The 21,308-nt window shown below is 36.8% G+C and overlaps 1 protein-coding gene across 2 annotated transcripts in view; it reads left to right on the forward strand.

Annotated features, from left to right (window-relative positions):
- COL25A1 (collagen type XXV alpha 1 chain) overlaps positions 1-21,308 on the forward strand; it is a 458,442-nt gene that overhangs the window by 281,207 nt on the left and 155,927 nt on the right. Inside the window, exon 5 of one of the 2 annotated variants that reach the window (XM_070045559.1) lies at positions 1,277-1,294. In XM_070045559.1, the coding sequence (XP_069901660.1) occupies positions 1,277-1,294 (18 nt within the window). Of the gene's footprint in view, positions 1-1,276; positions 1,295-21,308 lie in introns of those variants that run through there. The other variant, XM_070045558.1, reaches the window with a different exon arrangement.

Consider the following 21,308-nt stretch of genomic DNA (forward strand, 5'->3'; position numbering starts at 1 on the left):
TTCCAACTACAGGCTGTGTGATTTTTAGCTTATTTCTATGAGCTTCAGTTTCTTCATTTATAAAATGCAAGGCAGTTATAAGGAATAAATGGAGTAACATATCCAGAGTTGCCTGGGACTCAGTAAGGAGTGAATGAATGGTATTTTCTTTCTCTGTCCCCATCACTAAAGAGTCAGGAGTGGGGTGAGTAATATCCACAGTAACTTGGTGTAGCTCCCCTTCCTGGTTTGATCAGATAAAATCTAGCCAACCACATTTTCAGACAAAGCTCTTGGAAATCATCTGTTTTATCCCCAGTCAGTAAGAAGGCAAGTACCTAGAGAAATTCCAAGCCTGGAGAGGGACTGAGAGAGAAAGAGAGTCTGCTCTGGGAGTTGGATTAGGTCCGTGCTTTTTTGTGTAATACCCAGTGGCATACAGCTGATAGAATAAGATTATGCATCATTTTTTTTTTAAGATTCCCTAACTTGGTGTGAACTTTTTCTTTCATCTCATCTTACACAAAACCCAACTGCAGATTTTAAGAAGGTGATATGTAATCAATACTTTTATTCACAGGTGATTTTCCTTTAGTGAAAATCATTTGCAGTTATGCTGCTTGGAAATTTTTATCAGCTTAAGCAACAAAAAAGTAACATTCAAAGTAAATCCGATTGACCAGAGGTTACATAATCTATTGATTGTATGAAGAGTTATGATGCACTTTAATTGAGCCAAAGACCTCTCATATCTGTTTAAAAATGACCTTAGGCTAGGTTATGCAGAGCAAAAGATAGATGTTTATTTTTTTTAATTGACGTAAAATATTATTGAAACAATGAGAAATTTAAAGCGTCAGTGAATTCTAAAACTAAAATATCTGCCTCTTTTTCCTTCACTTTGTGCCATCTCTGAATATGCAGCTCATAAAAATAGTCTGTGCTAGAAGACCTTCCCTTTATGTAACCCACTCATTATTATAATGTGAAATGTATTTCACCTTTTGCCTTTTCTTTCTCTATTTTAATTCTAGAGCATACTAAAACTCTTGAGTCATTTTGGAATTACACAAAACAACCATAATATCAAGATTTTAGATAAATAGCATAGGGTGAAAATGTTAAGATATGACATAACTTTTTTAAAATCACAAATGAGATTTGTCAGTAGTTAGGTATTATCTTCAGAAATATTTTGAAAAGATATTCAGAACTAGTTTAAATTTTGGTACTGAAACTATTCACTTAAGAAACAATTTTGTAATTCTTTTTCTTTTTTTCTTCTTTTCAATTTCAGGGTCAGCCTGGTCCTGAGGTAAGTGAACTCTTTTTCTTCTAACAAATCAATTTCAATTAGGATTTTCCCAGCGTGGAGGTTTTTCTGCAATTCTTTTCAAAGGATATAAAAAAGTTATGAACCAGTAATCATGACACCACACAGTAGACCAAATATTTCCCAGGAGTAAAGCTTCAGGGCCTCTTGAGGGTTGTATGAGCCACATCAGCTGTTGGACCAGATGGCAAGTTTAACAATGTACTATCATATAAAGCAAAACTCTTAACTGATCTGAGACAGTGCCACAGGACTTTCATGTAAGATAAAATGATTTCGTAGTAGATGTCGGGTATGAACTTGTTTGCGTAAAGTACTGATTAATCATTACTATTAATGTAAATAAACACAGACTGATTATTTAGATTGTGATCCCACCAGCTACTTTTGATTCATTATAGACAGATATTGAATTCATTCTACAGTTCAATATAAACTAACTGCTGAAGATATGGTTTATAATTAAATGTGAATGCACTCAACAGACAGTCTTTCGGCCCTAAATCATAATGAAGAAAATGAGGAAATATCAGGGAGGGGAGGAATGTGTAAAAAGATGAAAGTACAAAAGAAGGGAGTTGTCAGAAATGAAGAGTCAGTAAAAAACAACAATCTCACTTATTGCACTCAGTAGGAATCTAGAGAGAAGGAAATGCCATTATTAATGTTTCACCTTTAACACTATAATACCTGTAAATAACATAGTTATTTATTGAGTTCCCTTTACGTCTCTTTCCCCTCGATATACTGAATGTTATTTCTGTCCTAGATTATTTCGTAAATAAATGATTTTCATGATATCTTTGTTAATCAATATCATAAATTGTCTATCGTGTGCTAATTCTCATACTAGACCATGATAATATTATTTATAGTTTTTATGAGCTCTGAATTTAAGGATGTCCAACGAAATAAACAAAAATGCCTTCAGGAGAACAGTCCTTTTCACACTACTCATGAGAAATATCTTGAAAAGTAATTAATTTATATTCACATCAGAGAATACTCTATTTATAATTTTCACTCTTATATTCTAAGTTATCTCAAGCTAATTATTGGAGGGAAAAAAACCCACAAAAGAAAGTTGTAGTTTATTCCCTAAATTTGAAACTGCTGCATGACAATGAGATGAAGACAACGTAAAAGGGGCTTTGCATGCTTTATTTTATTTAATGCTACAATAGCCCTGAAAGTATTATTATCCTAGATCTAGATCTAAGAGATATGTATTTTTAATCCCTTCTTATTTTGTATATATACATATCTATATATATCTGTGTGTGTGAACCTATAAGAATATATATATATATATATATATAAAATATACTCATATATAAAACATATGAGGAACCTGGGAGAAACAGTGTAGAGCTTGCCTCAGAATCTCCCCACTGAGGGTAGGGAAATTGATGCATTTATGCACTGATCTCCCATCCTTCATTGGTAAGAGTCGTGCCTGGGTGTTAACTCCCTGGAACTTCTGGCCTGCCCCAGAAGGTAGAGCACACTCCAGCTACTCGAGGATGCAGAAAGCAGTAGGAACATACGGGACATTTATTCTAGCACCGTCTTGGAGGGGGGCAGTGGTGTGTGTTGGCACCTACATCTGCTACAACATCCAAGTGCAAGTGTCCTATAGACAAAACAGAATGGAAAACTCAGATATGGATATAAAGACGGAAAACTGGACAAAAAACAGCATTAAAAGCATATTAAGTAACGAGACTTTAAAGAGGATAACTGTAAAAGGAAGGACATGGTCGTGATAAATCTTGACTACACAGCCACAGTGAATGAGCAGAAGAAAGATGATAAACCAGCACAGAAAGCCAAGAATGGTCAGAACCAGGAACACCTATGGATGGATCACTGTAGCTAAGATTTGAAAGTACATCATGGCACTTCAGAATACCTTCACAGCAAGGCTTTTTTTTTTTTTTTTTTTTTTTGCGATACGCGGGCCTCTCACCGCTGTGGCCTCCCCCGTTGCGGAGCACAGCCTCCGGATGCGCAGGCTCAGTGGCCATGGCTCACGGGCCCAGCCGCTCCGCGGCATGTGGGATCTTCCCGGACCGGGGCACGAACCCGTGTGGCCTGCATCGGCAGGCGGACTCTCAACCACTGTGCCACCAGGGAAGCCCACAAGTCTTATATTTACTATGGCTCTTCAGAAAAATAGTCTACCTAACTGCCTATAATTGAAAATTTGGGAAATTTTGAAGGAGGATAGGACTGGCATTTTCAAAAGGTGATCTGCTCTGGTTTTCCTTCATTTTGGCTACAATTTTGCTTTTAGTGGACACTCAAGTCACATGATCATTTCTTCCAAAATGCCTTCCTTGTGTCACAGCAAAAGGAAAGCAATGGATTCAGGAAGGATAGGTATGAAGGGAAATGAGAAGACAAGAGATACCCTCACACTGTCTTTCTATGCCATAAAAAATAGGCAGAGTTTTGTTGCTATGTCCCCAAGGAAAAGTCTGACCTACCTCTCATCCCTACATCATTATAGTATTTTTCAGAAGAAACTTCCAATTTTAGATTTTAAACTAGAGAATTCTTAATGAAGTTCTCATTTAGTACCAGATGATTGGTTAACTTTGTTCTGCTTGTTATTCGTATGCAAATGTTTATGTCAATGAGTGTTTTCTTGCATAGGTTGAACATCACCACCTCATCTTATTCACATTGTTATATGATGCAAAACTCTTAGACAGTGAAACTCAATTCTGCTTCTTCGATATCACACATCATTTAGTAAGGACTTCCAGATTAATAGGGTTTTATTTTGCAGACCAGTGGGAAAAAGGGAATATGTCTTATAATCAAGGAGTTCTGATCATCTTCCTAAAATTGAAGACAGCTTGGCTGGACTTAGCTTAAATTGCTAAAAAATTGCGAGGACTAGAAAGCTGAATAGCAGTGAACACTGTTACAGTGACAGTATGAAATTGAATACGAAAATAGGCCCTAAGGAAGAGAGGTAAATCTATGTGTTTACCTAAATGGGTGAGAAAATGGTTCTTGATGATGGAAATGAGATGGTGAAAGGATATTAGAAAGAAAAAAAGACAGTTCTAGCAGCTGTGGTTAAGATGGGAAAAGAGGCAGGGGAATGAATGGGGAGAATATTGCTGTGAACCCACTGAATCAGAGGAAACCAAATTCTTGGAGAGGAAAGGGGATGGGTTAGAGTAAATAATGTCACAGAGACTTGAAAAAATGATTGGGTAGAAAGAGAAAAAAGAACAAATGGCAACAGAGAGTAAGGAAGAGAAGAAAGAAGGGAAAGAAATTAGAAAAAAAGACAGATGAACATTTGTATTTCAACCTAGAGGTAATGGGAATTATTCAGGGGGTGGGGCAAAATTAATCTATTGACATGAAAGTCACCCTGATACTTTTTTCATAAATTCATATTAACATAATTCATTTCAATAACTCAAGTATCTATTTTGCCTCTATTAGGTACGAGGCACAAATGGTAAGGCTGTGAAATTGTGAACAAGACAGACCCAGTCTCTGTTCTTTTAATATTAATAGTCAAGTAGAGTGTCAAAGTTCTGTCAATTCTGCAGACCCACCATTCCAGGGATGACTTTAACCACATGTGCAAGACCTGCTCTGTGTCTGTACATCTGGTTCATCCCCAGGTTTCCTTGGGACCTTGGACATGAGGCATTTAAGGAGACCTTTTTCCAACATGCAGGTGACCCAGCGTCAATGCCATTGCTCTAAGTGTAGTCCTGGTGCCATGCCTTTGTTCTAATAATGGGGTTTCTGCCCAGATCTAGGCACCCCTCTTCTGATGACTGAGTCCTTTCCTGGTTCCTCGTGCCTACACTCCCTTTGTCCGTTACCGTCTTCATCCCAGGTCCTCCTTTTCCTTTCCTCTCTACTGCCGGGTATTACAGTCATGGTGTGCACGCTCTGTGCAGCCTTGCTAATGGCTGACCGAACAGTTAGCTGCCTCTAGCTCACTGCCTACCTGACAGGGACTCTCCATTTCTATTTCTCTTGACCATGACTTCTCCATTGCCATTCTGCCCACTGTGAACACATGCCTGTTGCCTGGCCAATCACTGCTGCAAGGGAGCTGAGTCAAGAAAGTGAACATTTAGCTTTTTCCTGTCTGTATAGTGGAGACATCAAGGGTTGGGACTGAGTGTAGCATCAACCAATATCATGTATGTCTTTTTCTATCACGGTTCTGATTATGTCATTCTTCTGACTCCCAAACTTTGAATCTCAATATGACTACCATTTAGTTCCTTACCTGACATTCAAATCCTTTGATGTGTCCTGTTTTTCCAGCACTATCTCCCACTGATTTGTCATTAAATTTCTTTCTGGATGTCAGTTTGCACAATGCTTCATCCAAACTGAATCAAAACATTTACTTTTTTCCCTTCAAATATGTTTTCCTTCATTTGTCTTTTCTTAAACCAGTCTTTTCTCCAGAACTGCTTCTCTCCTAGCCCCCAGATACACTTAGTTTCCACACATCCAAATATGATAACCCTTCATACTTGCATGTTACTTCTTCCATCAAGATGTCGTTACTCTACCTTAGCTGAATGTAATTTCTTCCTTTTGCTGAATCCCCACAGCATTTTATCTGTACACCTTTTTATATTACTTTACACTTAAAACAGAGGGGGCATAGACAGCAAAGCCAGACAACTCATAAATCAAACCCTGGCTCTTCCACTTAGAAGCTCTGTGATCTTGGACAAGTTACTCAATCACTCTGAGTCTCATTTCCCCCATCTATAAAGCAGAGGTGATCATGTCTTATCCCAACAAAGGGTGTGAGGATTGAAATAACACATGTATAACTTCTAATACAGTTTAGTACATGACAGGCACTCAGTAAACATTAATTCCCTCCCTCCCTTTTCCTCTTTCTATTGTATCGGAGTTATTTATAAACATCTTTTCTCTCTTTATTACTAGCTTTTATGATCTTCAAGAGTGGGATCTATGCTTTCTTCAATCTTTACTCTCCTCCACAACACCATAGTTCCTTGTATGTAGTAGAAGTTCAAGAAATCTTATTGAGTTTCAAATGGTATATACAAGAGCTTAAGGAAAAGGAAGCTGAGGAGGAGAGAAAACTATCAGCTTTTCATAATTCTAAATGCTCAGTCAATAGTACCATGAGTCATCAATAATACCATGTAAAACTGGCCTGAGGTTTCTAAGTTCTGAGATTTTTCTGAACAGGTATTAATGTTAATATCTCACACCCACATGGTTTGGATGCCTTCGTTTCCTTTCATGATAGTAGTTTATTCATGTTGATATTTAATCTTTGGTGAAAATAAACAAATAGCATTAGCCCAGGACTATACTTATGATGTATTACTTTATTTTGTAATAATTTATCTGTAGAGTTCAAAGCTTGGATTTGATTTTTAACAATCAAGACAGCTATAGAAAGTAGTTCATGGTGGTTGTAACACCACATTGCTTAAGCAATAATATTCTCCCACTAATAATTTAATACAAATTGTAGGAACTAGTTGTATTTTAAAAAAAAAAACCTGCTCAGGATTCTATCTTGCACACTTTATAAAATATATTGGCCTTCTCTTCACCCCAAATAACTCCATCAGTATATTCAATAGTGAAACCATTATATTAATGATTGGTACCATTATATTAATGATTGGTACTCCTTCTATACCAAGGGCGCTTCTTTTGCATAAAATTTTTAGAATTTTAAAGCCCTCCTCATAACTCCCCTTTGGAGTTGCATGTGAACATAAAGGAGATATAGTTCCCTTAGGAATTTGGAGGACTAAAGTTGCTTGCATGGTGTAATTCTGTATTACTCAGTGAGAAAAAAATGCAAGAGAAAACCACAAGCAAATACCACCAGACAACTGCACATGGAGGCGTGTGCCTCCCATTTGTACTTGTTCAGATGCACTTGAAAAGAAATGGAAGATGTCACTTTGCCTTTTTTCCCCAAATCCCTTTTTACTTTTTGTTGTTGTTGTTGTTCTGATGTTGTCATTGCCATTTCACAGCGTTTTACTAAAATTTACAAAATAAAGCTGTGTGTGCCTTGTAAGGAATTATTCCTGAAAAAAATTACTATATTTAGGGACAGTATTTAGCTTTCCATTCATATGTTTTTAATTATATATTATGCTCCTTCTAACCTAACACTTTAGCAATTCCCATATTTCATGTTTGTGTTCCAGCCTTTGTCAGATCCATATAACCTGACTTGGGAGCAGGGGGAGGACATATACATTCTCCAAGAAATTTAAAATGCAGGTGTCTGTGACTGTATGCATGCGTGCGTGCGTGCGTGCGTGTACATGTGCGTGTGCTCGTGTGTGTGTGTGTGTGTACAGAGAGTCTTTATTTTACTCACTACGTAATAGAACTGTCATATTAAATTAGTAATGTAGTCTATTCTGGATAAATCATGTTAGACCTGATAAAGTATTATCATGCCCCATTATCTGTACTTTATGTGGTGGTTATATGATAAAGAGAATGATTATAAAAGTCTTAATGTTTTAGTTTTTGTGGTATTTTGTCAAGTAAATGGTTAACGTGATATGAAAGGCTCCATTGTACTCCAAATAGCTTATACCATTAAGAGTACATACAATACAACAGCTTATTTATTTTACTATAACCATATCTCTTTATTTTTACATGGTCATTTGTGTATTGAATTGGTGTAACATTATCCCAAAGTTTAATTTTACCTTAGAATTCTTTCCTACTGAAATTAATTGAAGAACTTCTCTTGCCAACTTTATGCTTTGTTCTTTACCAAATATATTCCTTTTAATTCTATCTGAATAAAGGTGAGTAACACAAAGCCTTTCATGAATAATTAATCTGACATTGATTTGCATACATAGAAGCTGTTATCATTCCCCAAACTTACTCATTTTTATATCTCAACTTTTTAATACAGTGTTGATATATAGAAAAAGCACAATAATGTTTTGTTGAATAAATGTATATATTTAATAATTTAGATTTAAAGCTAAAATTTTATATTCATTTGATGATGAAATGACTGAAAGAACTGAAAATATCAGCTTTAACAGTCCACTTTTTAAATTTTATTTATTTATTTTTTATTTTGGCTGGCTGGGTCTTCGTTGCAGCACGTGGGCTTCTCTAGTTGTGATGCTCAGGCTTAGTTGCCCTGCGGCATGTGGGAATCTTAGTTCCCCAACCAGGGATCGAACCCACGTCCCCTGCCCTGGAAGGCGGATTCTTAACCACTGAAACACCAGGGAAGTCCCAACAATCCACTTTATAAGGAGCATATGGAATACATTGGATACGGTTAAGGAGATGGGCTCCATGGACAGACACCTGGGTTTACAGCCTGGTCTGCAACTTACAAGCTGCCTGACTTTGGACAAGTTATTTTTTTCCTTCAGTTTTTCAGTGTAAAATAAGGATGGTTGGTTTGACTTAATACATGATTTAATGAAGCACTTGGAACAGGGTATGGCACATATAAGTGTTATTATTAAATCTAAACACCCACATACATACCTTCTCACATAAGCATTCACACTGAGACAGAGCCATGAAGATATATTACCCTTATAGTGATACTTCTTCTGGATAAACATCCAACAGAATAATGGCCTCAAAAGATAGAGGTTTAGGATAAGTAGTTTAATCTTAAAATTAAGAAATTCATGAAAAATGATTATCACTGTTAGATATACTTATTGTATATATTCTGTATCTAAAACAAACATTTATGTGTCTAATTCTTTCTAAAGGTATCAAAAAGTTTTAGTTAGAAATATTGTTCTTCATAGTATTTTATGATATTAATTTTCCCCATCCAAGGGCAAGGCATATGCAAATGTAAGAATATCAGTTGTATCTCATAATACTATACAAATTTAATTCAATCCAAATCCAAAACCCAAGAGGACTTTTTAAAGGAATTTAGTAAGCTGGCTTTACAATTCATATGAAAGAGTAAGGGAGCCAAGTGGCCAAGAATGTTTTGAAATAAAAAGAAAAATGAGGGAAGACTTTCCCTACTAGATATTGGAACATTGAATCTACAGTATAAACTTAGTTTACTAACATACTGTAAGACTTCTGCTCCTAGAAAAAAATATGTAAAACAATAGTGTTAAGGCATTGGGCAACAGGCAGCACAGAGAAGGAAAACAAACAAGGTGAACCCTAAGATTACCCAAACCTACTGTCTGGAGAGAATTTCTCAGCTGTAGCACAGCAAGGAGCACCTAAACAGAGTGGTCTCTGACCCTTGAGGAGGTCAAGGCAGCTGGAATTTGTGAGGCAGGTGAGAGAGCAAAGAGCCACATGGAGAGAGCTCAGAAGGTCCGCAGAGAGTCCCCCTTGATAGCTCAGCACAGTACTCATCAGTACATGTGTGTCTTAGCTCAGGATGCTACAACAGAATGCCATAGACTGGGTGACTTAAACGACAAACCTTTATTTCTCTATAGCCATTATTTTGTAATAACTTTAAATGGAGTATAATCTATAAACATATTGAATTTATATGTTGTACACCTGAAACTAATATAATATTGTAAATTAACTACAATAAAAAGTTTTTTAAAAAAAGAAATATTTTCTTCAGTGAATTAAAAGTAATTCAGTTTGAAGTGTTTCAAACTTTAAAAATTTTATTTATAAATTTTCTCAAGTTTATTATATATGCACATGTAATTTCTCACATATGTTTTTATGGATTTCTTTGATAATTTTGATATCCTATGAGAATTCTTAATAGGCTAAAGTTATTTTCTCTCTAAATATCTCCAGTCATATTTCAATTGATATGATATTTTTCATACAAAATATATTCTTTGGATCGTGTAGAGATTACAATGGAAGAATGCTATTAGATAATAGGTAGAAAGATAGCTCCAGAAACGTTTTATTCTATCTTCTTTCTTTTGGATAGACCTCATTTAAACCTAGTTTAAACAATGGCTGAAGTGACTCAGTATTGAAAGTGTGGGGAGAGAGAAAATATATACTCTTTCTAAAAGCTTGGAGTCACAGGCAGGAGGGAGAAGACAGCCAAAACTATCTGCCCATGTTTGAGATGTGAGAAAAAAAGAAAATCTTTCATTGAACAGAGTTCATTTCGTCTTCAAGAGACTGTGCAAAGTTGTTTATTCCTTTTGCTGTTAACTCTTCTGGAACTAGTCATGAGTCCACAAATGAGAAATGGTAGTGACCTTGAAAGGCACAATTTCTAGCTGAAGTCAAACATATCCTTATAAGCATTCATTGGAAGCGTGTTGGACATACAGTTATCTGTGACTTTCTGATTGTCAACAGGCTATTCAGAGAATATTACTTTTGGCCCTGATGTCCTGTTAGAAACCTCTGTTGCAAGAAATTTGCTAATATATTTATTGGATACTTACCACGTATAAGGTACAAAACTACACATTTGAATTAGTAAGAGAGGAGGGGAAGGGAAATACTATTTACAGAAGACCGTATGTTCTTTTAATTACTTCCTACTACTCCCGTATGAGCTAACTATTGTTTGTTCCATCTTACAGATGCAGAAACTGAGGCTCAGAGAGGTTAAGTGACCTGCCAAAGGTCCTATGTTTGTATACATTGAAGCCTCCAAAGTTAGCATTTGTTACATTTCCCTCTCTTACATATTGATCTCTTCCTGCCCTCGAGGGCCCTGGTAGTTTAGCATGAAGCATACGTCTTATACCTAGTGAGCATGAGCTAAGTTTTATAAAAGAGTTACAAGTGCTTTAGGAGTTCAAAACTAGGGAAGGAACATATCCAAAAGAGGGTCAGGTAAAGCTCAGGGAAGAGAGATCACTGAGATGAGCCATCAATGACTGGCAATAATGATAGTGGGATTGTAGAGGAGGCAAAGATGAGACTTTTACTGCAAGGACTAATGTTTCCTTCAGAAACTCAGACTCCTACTGTGTTTTTTTCCAAGTAGCTCCATAGCTCAGACTGCCAGGTAAGAAGTTTCAAGAAAGTTGTGCTATCGTTATTCTAAGCAAAATGATAACTGATGACGTTTATTCAGCAGAAAGAATGGCATAAGCAAAGGTACAGAAAGTGAGGAGAGTGAGGGGCATTCTGACAACAGCTGGTATTCAAGGCTGACTGGCGGAGAGGATCCTTAAGGGAATAGAGGGAGAGGTGGCATGGGGGATAAAGCAGAAAAGGAAAGTTAGAAGCAGATAATAGAGGACTTTGGAATAAAGATGCAGACGTAGAGAATGGACTTGAGGACACGGGGAGGGGGAAGGGTAAGCTGGGACGAAGTGAGAGAGTGGCATGGACATATATACACTACCAAATGTAAAGTAGATAGCTAGTGGGAAGCAGCCACATAGCACAGGGAGATCAGCTCGGTGCTTTGTGTCCACCTAGAGGGGTGGGATAGGGAGGGTGGGAGGGAGACCCAAGAGGGAGGAGATATGGGGATGTATGTATATGTATAGCTGATTCACTTTGTTATAAAGCAGAAACTAACACACCATTGTAAAGCAATTGTACTCCAATAAAGAGTTTTTAAAAAAATAAAAAATAAATAAATAAAATAAAATGAGACAATAGAGGACTTTGGACACAAGCAGAAGCTAACACTTTATTTGGTAGGGATCAGAAGGGTGATCTAAACTAAATTTTTAATTATATAACTACTTCTTTGGGGAATTCTCAAGCTTATTTAAAAGGAAGAGAAAGTAGTGTCATAAACTGCCCTAGACCCCTCAACCAGCTTCAAGAATTATCCAAGACTAATCTTGTTTCATGAATCCCTTCCTCTCGTTTATTTTGTTTTGCTTTGTTTTTTTGATGATGTATATAAAAGCAAAACCTAGATATCATGTCATTGCATCTGCAAATACTGAAATATGAATCTCTAACTGATAAGACCTTTCTGTAACATACCCATCACTTCATTATTGATTCTAATAAAATTAATAATAACTCTTTAAATATCATCATACCCAGTCTGTATTCAAATTTCCCCAATTATCTCAAAAATGTCTCTATAGATGGTTTGAATCAAGATGTAAAGCCCACACTTGGAATTTAATTACTATAACTCTTCAGTCTCTTTTATTCTATAGTCATCTTCCTCCTCTTTTTATGTTTTCATGTCATCAGTTTTTTCAGGGCATTCATCCTATTTATAGAATGCCCCGCATTCTGGATTGGTCTGACTTCTTTATGGTGCTTTTGAACTTATTCTCTTATCTTCTGTTTTTCTTGTAAATATCTTTTGCAAGTTCTATTTAGAGGTTTGATTAGGTTCTGGTTCAATGTTCAGAAAGAGTCTCTTGTAAAGGTGTAATATGCCTCTTATTTCATCGTACCAAGAGGCATAAAATATTTGGTTGATTGGCAGGTCAGTGGTACTGGCCTGCTTTCCCAAAACCTGTCACCTAATAGCTTTTGCATCCATGGAGGCTCATTGCCTATATCAACTTTCTCAGAGTGGATTACAAATGAGCCATTGATGTTTTTTGAGCTGAGGAATATGTTTAGAAATGCACTTTAGAAAACATAGCCTGCCAAAAGAATGTAAGAGGAAGTAGAGTAAAGGAAGACCAAAGATGCTTAGAGACTATTCTTGTTTTCCAGGCACAAGGGAACTAGCAACAAACATGGAAAGCTATATTCAAGGGATTTGGGGGAGAATGAATATAGGACTTGTCAATAGATCCTATTTACTGAATCAAACGTAACACTGAGCTTTTAGACTCGCAGGAGTAGCAGTGTGTTAAACAAAAATAGGGAAGTCAGAAGTCATGATTGGCTTGCAGTAGAAACTGAGAAGTTTGGTTGGAAAATGTTGAGTTTGAGCTGATGATGGCCTCTCTTGGCTTAGACATCTGGTGAGCAGTTGAGAATGCAGGATTGCAGCTTGGAAAAGAATTTAGGACATAATTCAGGTAATAGGTAAAGCCAAATAGTATATTTGATAGCTGATGAAGGGAGTAAAGTGAAAAGACAAAAGGTTTAGAAACAAATCTGGGCAATCTTGACATTTATGGGCTTTGTCAACCCTCCCTCCTCAAAGCTGTGGTTTATTTAGTTTTAGTTTAGCCCAGGGTGACTCCCTTCCAGGGCCCCAGTGACTGGCTCAGCAGTTTCCCTTCCCATAGCTCAGCTTTCTTCTTCTTAATGGAAAGAAATGCCCTCAAGATCAATATGTATTTCAACTCATGTTACTTTATTTTTCCCAAACCTAGAATGTAAAAATATGCCTTCTACTCTGCTACTTACTTTCTCTTCCCTCAAGTTCAATTTCCTTTCTTTCTGTGACCAGTCTATTACTTAGGGAAGTTCAATGGAGATGGTAAGAAGTCACGACCTTAGAATGGGGGAATGGAGGGCAAAGGCAACTTTTCTTTCCTTTGACTTTAGGAGAGGGGGAATGAACATGTTTGGAGACCAAGGAGAAGAATCCAAGGGAACCGTAATGGGGTTTATTTTGTTTTATTTTATTACTCTTTATTGAAGTATACTTTATTTACAATGTTGTATTAATTTCTGCTGCACAGCAAAGCGATTCAGTTATACATATATATACAATTCTTTTATATATATATATTTTTTTCTTTTCCATTATGGTTTATCATAGGATACTGAATATAGTTCTCTGGGCTATACAGTAGGGCCTTGTTGTTTATGCATTCGATATATAATAGCTGACATCTGCTAACCCCAAACTCTCACTCCATCCCTCCCCCAACCCCCTCCCCGCTGGCAACCACAAGTCTGTTCTCTATGTCCGTAAGTCTGTTTCTGTTTCATAGACAGGTTCATTTGTATCATATTTTAGATTCCACATATAAGTGATATCATATGGTATTTGTCTTTCTCTTTCTGACTTACTTCACTTAGTATGATAATCTCTAGTTGCAACCATGTTGCTGCAAATGGCATTATTTTGTTCTTTTTTATGGCTGAATAGTATTCCATTGTATATATGTACCACGTCTTCTTTGTCCATTCACCTGTCGATGGACATTTATGTTGTTTCCATGTCTTGGCTATTGTGAATAGTGCTGCTATGACCATAGGGCTGCTTGTATCTTTTTGGATTAGAGTTTTGTCCGGATTTTTGCCTAGGAGTGGGATTGATGGATCATTATGGTAATTCTATTTTTAGTTTTCTGAGGAACCTCCATACTGTTTTCCATGATGACTGTACCAACTTACATTCCCACCAACAGTGTAGGAGGGTTCCCTTTTCTCTACATCCTCTCCAGCATTTGTTATTTGCAGAATTTTTAATGATGGCCGTTCTGACCAGTGTGAGGTGATACCTCATTGTAGTTTTGATTTGCATTTCTCTAATAATTAGTGATGTTGAGCAGCTTTTCATGTGCCTCTTGGCCATTTGTATTTCTTCTTTGAGGAAATGTTTGTTTAGGTCTTCTTCTGCCCATTTTTTGATTTTTTTTTTTTTTAACTGTTGAGTTGTATGAGCTATTTGTATATTTTGGAAATTAAGCTAAGAGAACTTGTTGAAGAGACAAGTGAGAACAGCAATGAAGAGCAGGGCGAGGGTGGGGAGAACAGGTATGATAGTCCCTTCACTCCCAGGAGAGAGGAGATGAAGATACAAGAAAATCTGGAGACGGAGAGTGTGGTAGATGTAGAAGCTTACATTAAAGCTTTTGCTCTGTTTAGTCATCAGCTGAGAATGAGGGAGATTGAGCTTCTAATTTACATAAGCAGCTCAGGAACCACAGAGGAACCCTGAGATTCAGGATCTCCCAGACTCATCTGACAGTTGTTTTTTCCATCCCTTCTGTGTATCTCGTTAGACTCAAAGGGGACATCCTACCCTCATCCCTGGATTGTATTCAGTTGCCCTGCACAAAATCAATATTGCTCTATGAGATACTACAAGTGAAGTCAAGAATCAAAGTGACCTTCAAACCAGGCTTTCTTAAATAGTCTGGGGAAAATTACTTGGGGACAGTATAGTAGGCAACATGAAGAAATAAATGATTGTAAATTAAACTCCAGGTTTAAAGATGGATGTTACCTCTGAATACCTTTGAATTATATTGAGGACACTAAGAGTATTATAGGGTAGTTTACACCATTAGCTGTAAAATCACAGGGGCTACTATGGGCATTTAGAGAGCAAGTTGATACTTTCTTTCCACAAAAGGAATGTTTAGGATTCCAAGTCTTTCACCATGGAGTTCATTTTATTTGACCTCTTAAAAATAAGTTTTAAAAAAAAAGCAAAGTTAAACAAATAAAAAGTTTTAGCAATCTTTTAAAATATTTAGATGTAAGGAATGATTCTAGAAAGAAGGAACCTCTTGGTTATGATTGGCAGAAGCAGTAATTTGGCTGTCTTTGGTTTGTATTGTGTTAGAAAAGAAAGCCAGAGTGAGCTTCCCTGATTCCTGCTGTTTTATAAGCCCTTAAGTCCATTGAGCTACATCAGCCTAACTTTCAAGAGTCCTTTTTTAATGTTTGGTTTTTCTAAATTTTCTTTTAGTGCTAGACCTCACTAATTGTTTCCTTATGACAGCTGCTTATGATTTAAGACTGATCTTGGGTACGTATAGTCCCTCGTTCAAGGCTCAGCTGACATCACAAAAGAACATATAGTTACCATCTTACTACAGAAAATGCCCAGAAAATAAGAGCTGTAAAAAGTAGCTTCTCAATAAGCGGGGCTGGTTTTGATATTTTAAATTTCTGTTTATACCGATCCCCTTTTCTGCTTGGTTTCTTTTAATCTTCAATGCAAAACAAAAGGTGTAAAGTCTGAAGCTATAAACCTGTTTATAGCTGTAATTCCCTTCCCTGGCTTAGCAGAGTTTGACACTATAATGAACACGGTTCTTCTGCAGCAACATTGAATCTGGTTCTTGTATATTTCTTTTATATGTTGCTGCTTTGAACACAGGAGAGTTTTATTGCATTCTTGTCTTTCTGGGTGTTTTGTTTCAGCGAGAATTGATTATCTACTGTATGCTAGGGGCGACTAGGTAGTTCCAGGGCCTAAAGTTTAGTCTTGTTTAGTCATTAAAGTAGTATGATTAAAACAACAATTAAGTGTTTTTGTTTTGCTTTGTTTCATTTGGTAATATTTCCTGTACATTGAAGTAAACTATATTAAACCCACATATTCTTGAAATGTTTTCAACCTTCCACCTAATACATTTCTCACTGCATTGCCTTTTGATTTTAGGAAATCAATATGTTTACTTTCTTCATCCTCAGGTCAAGTATCTGAAAAAGAAATTTAATTTTATGTTTAGCATGGTTAAAATATTTAAAATATTGAGTGTGTGCTTCAAAATCATTACCATTAGTAGATCAGGCATTCTGCAAGTTGCTTTGTGCACAGTGTTTCATTTAAGCAAAGAGTAAGCATTGTTTTCCCCATTTTTCAGATGAAGGAACTGAGGCTCAAATTAATCTGCTAAAGATCACACAGGTGATCACAACCAGGATTTCAGTCTGGATCTGTTTGATTCTAAACCTTGAGCTCTTAATCACCAAGATAATTTATGTATTTTATTTTAAAATAATTCCCCCAAATTATACTTTCCTTTTTATTTTTTACTCTTTTCTGTAGCATTTGAAAAGAAATTATACAGAAGCACACACACACACACACACACACACACACACACACACACACTGATCTATACTTATGTATAGGAACTCGTACATTTTCACGTTACGTTTTCCATAAAAAGCTTTAAATTTACACATTACTAGCTGAAGTTATTTGCAAAGTTGGAAGTCTGTGAAACAAACAAACAAAAAAATTGGTGATTTGAGAAAGAAATGTCCCTAAAAATATATTATGCCAGTAAAGCGGAAAATGATATATATGAGTTCAAGGTTGAGGCATACACTTGGAAGAACACGTGTTCACATTTTAGTCAGAGGTGAACCTATGCTAACTGCAATTTATTCAGAAGCAAGGTAGATTTATCCACATGTAAATAGCTAGGGTCCCTATTTTTCCACTAAGTAGTAGATTTTTCCATTGCTAATACTATTTGCAGTATGATTTTGTGCAGTTTCAGATACATGCTAAGAACCAAGGTACCAAATTCAGGTTCTTCGTGCCTATATGATTTGAGTATCTATCTCATTGGCACAATGGGCCAAGTTAATGATACAGTCAGGGACGTATCTTGCCATCAGTAGAACTGAGGCTTCTATCCTACTGTTCAAGGGAACATTGGATACTTTGTGTTTCCTTCCTCCCTGGGAGACTGTGAATATTGATAAAGTAATGTTTGCAAGGGTGCCTGAGCACACAGACATCAGACATGCAGTGGCTACTGAGGTTGTGCTGTGCTTCTAGAGAATGGCCATGCAGCAGACCCTGTCTTCTTTATCCTTAAAAGATTAAGGAAATTATGGCTTTTAAAATATAGTAATTCCATGTTAAGTTTACAGTTTAAAAAGTAGAGGAAAGGAATGTACTTTGTTCATAAATTAACATTAGAAGAAGGATGGCTTCTGCATGGTGGCAGCACAGTATGGCCGCCATATTATATTATCACCCATGCTCCTTTTACCTAACAGTGATGATAGAGAATTCTCTCTCTCTCAGCTATTTCTGATTAGGTCAGCCAAATCTGCTAATACTCTGCTTGGATTTGAAAAACATCCCTAAAACTAGATTTCACACTTTATATGGTTCACTTGGCTCTGGAGCTGCTGTGTTTATCAGGATTGAATCAGCTTAGGCCAGCACTTTTCTTCAAATGCACTAAATTGTGAACTTCAAGTGAACAGAACTTCTTCAACCATGTTGATGATCTGTCAATGGCCCCCATGTCCAATCAGTTAACTTTGCTGTTGGTTCTGCCTCAGAAATTTCTCGTAAATCTATAACTTCCTGTGTCCTGATTGTCGTGATCTTAATTCAGATCTTTGCCATCTCTCCCTTGGACCAAGGCAACAACTTCCTGAGAAGAATAGCATTCCATACTCTCTGAGTTCCATAAGGCACACTTGATCTCGGCACCCCCTTGTAAAATCGATGACAGAATCCAGCCCAGGGACCTGGGTATTGTTAGCCGGTCTTCCCAAATCTCTTTCTTGCTATTCCCCATCTCCACTCTCCACACCACATATGTTCTTACCACTCTGAACTCCTCATCCGATGGCAGGATGTCCTCTCACACGTCTGCACATTCATCCCTTCTGCCTGAACAGCCTCACTCCTCCCCAGTTCCCCTTATCCTGGCCAACTTTCAAGAGCCAGTTCCAATGTTATCTTTTTAATTCCTGCTCTCCTACCTTCATTCCTCTCTGTACTCCTACAACACAGCATTTATTTCACTAGTTATAATTATATTTACATGTCCATCCTCCAGACTCAGAGCACATTGTCTGGCTGATAGTTGGCCATAGATGCTTAGAATATGAAACTTGCATTTCCTCATAATTCTACAGGAATGCAGAGATTCATCAGAACAAGAATTGTTATATTTCAAAAATACAAATGACCTACACTTCTCTGGGATAGAAACCGTAACTTCATTCATATTTCAGCAGATCTGGCTGTCAGGACTTTCCAGGGTTTACTCCCTTTCCATTTTTCTGCCTTTAGCGGAATTTAATTTTGTTTTCATGATTGCCGTCTTGTAAAAATCATTCCCTTTTTAGCTGTTGCCAGTTCAAAGTAGACAAAATTTACAGTTCTAGTGAGTAAAAGTCCTTTATTGGGCCATCCAACCCCTATGACTATATCTGTCTTTTCCAGCTATATTTCAATTACTTTTATGTAGATTGAAATCCAGTATTTTCCTGAATCTCATTTATTGTTCCTCTTATTCCTGTGCTTTTAATTTGGTTTTTATCATTTAATTGAAATAGATAATAGTGCATGGAAAAAGAGCTAAAACCTTAGCTGTTTGGATAGAAATAGAATTCAGGAGACTAAAATTATTATAGGCCCACATTAAAGTCTTGATACAAATAGGTTGCTACTAAGTTCTGTATTTGAATAGGAGCTAATTTGAAGTTTGCCACTGAAATTTATAAATACTTTGGTAGTAAATTAATAACACTTTAACAACTCTCTAAAAGAAACTCTCCAACTACTAACAACACTAATAATAAAGATGTTGTTAGCACCTTTGAAATTTATGTAATTAGAGCTAATTATGTAAAACTAATTAGAAAGGTCATTTCAAGTATTCTTATTTATTTATTAAAGTGGACATTATAAAAGATCTGACTCCAACATACCAGACCAGACCAGAAGGACAGGAGTCCGAAAAGAAGCCTCATATGAGGCTGTGACTCACTATTCAGTTAATTGTGACCAGTAATTTTACCATATTTCCTTCCCATTGACCTCAACCTTGTTTTAGCAACAGGCTTTTACCTTCAAATAGTTAACAACCAGCCACTGATACTGATACCTGGACAACTTATATGTCCACTGAATATTAGATCGTTAACTTGGTGTAGTTGGAAGCAGCAAAATGCCAGTGGAAAATACTCTCTGATTCAAATAATTCATTAATTTGTATTGCTGCCTATCCTGTAGTTAATACCAGAGAGTTTTGTTTGGCTTTACTCTAAAGACAAAAGAAAAATAACTTCAATCATGCCCCAGCTTTAATTTTAAAAGTTAATAATCAAAGAAACCTTTCTTTCGATTGTAATGTTTTGACTTTAAAAAGAATCATGGCTCCAAAATTTTGAAATACTATCTGTGCTTAGTAAGGTAGCTCACGTTTTTCTACATATTTAACCCATGTTTGCAGTGAAAGGGTCCAGCCTAGAAATAAGAGTGGGATTTTACTCAGAGCAGAAGAAAACACCTGCCATTAAACCCGAGAGCACAAGTGGGGCCTGGAGTGTCCGAAGCAGCCGCCACAGCTGTGGATGGAGGTTGACCTCTGCTTCGGTTCTGCATTGAGCTGGCAGGTGCCAGGACGCCATTCTGTCTACTCAAAAATACCCCCTTTTGAAGCAGCAGTATTCATTACTCAATTGTAAATGCAAATTTTCATGTGTTCATGAATTAAGCATCCTTGCTTATGGCAAGCTGTCTAAAGAGCTCTAGAGGACACATGTGGCTTTAGCATTAGTAATTGGACTTTGGGGAAAAGACTCATCTCTGTTCCCCACTGTAAAATAATTTCACAAAAGTTTTGACCTCAAACATGCCGTATCACCTAACAAGGTCCCTTTGGGGAACTGGTACAATGAGAGCCTTGCCCTCTGAAATCTCACAAGCAAAAGCAAACTAAACTTTAAAGAGGAGAAGCTTTTGATGGGCGTAGGGGAGAGGGGCTGGGGACAAGTCCACAGTAATTGTAAGTGACCTTACAGTAGCTGGATTTTCTAGGGGTCATTTTTCTTAACACCAGTATAGGAGAAGTGTTTGACTTTGGCAACAGGCTATTTAGCTTTTCTAGAACAGCCTGTTAAGCTTTTCTAAATCAGCATGTCACACCATATCCTCTACCAGTGCTTAGAACATTGCCACACTCTTTATAGGCATCCACCAAATGTATATAAAGATCTAATTAGAGTTAAACATGCTACTTAATTAAATCAAGACCAGAATCTCCACTGCATTTCTTAACTTGATGGTAGGTGTCCTCTCATTCTTTTCTTTGGGTTGACTCTGCCCCACCAAAAATAAAATCCTACTTGTAGAGCATTAGTGAGCATTTTGTGCGTGTCAAGAATGACCAATAAATTTCTTAAACTTAATTTTACAGAGGTACACAGACTGTACTCATGACTCACTACTTGATTCGCTGAAAACATTAAGAAAAATGTTCTTAAAATAGCTCCCCTTTTTAGTGGCAAAATTATTTGGGGAGTTAAGAAAGAAAAGGATTTGTTTAGTTGATTCCATTATCTTGGCCCCCTCTCCCTCTCCCAGATGCTCTACAATTCCTCTTTCCTGCATTTTGAACTTGAGATGTTGAGGCCACTGTCCATGATACTATGAAAAAGGCAATTGGGGAAATTCCCT

This window comes from Globicephala melas, chromosome 5, assembly GCF_963455315.2.
Source record: "Globicephala melas chromosome 5, mGloMel1.2, whole genome shotgun sequence".
NCBI lineage: Eukaryota > Metazoa > Chordata > Mammalia > Artiodactyla > Delphinidae > Globicephala > Globicephala melas.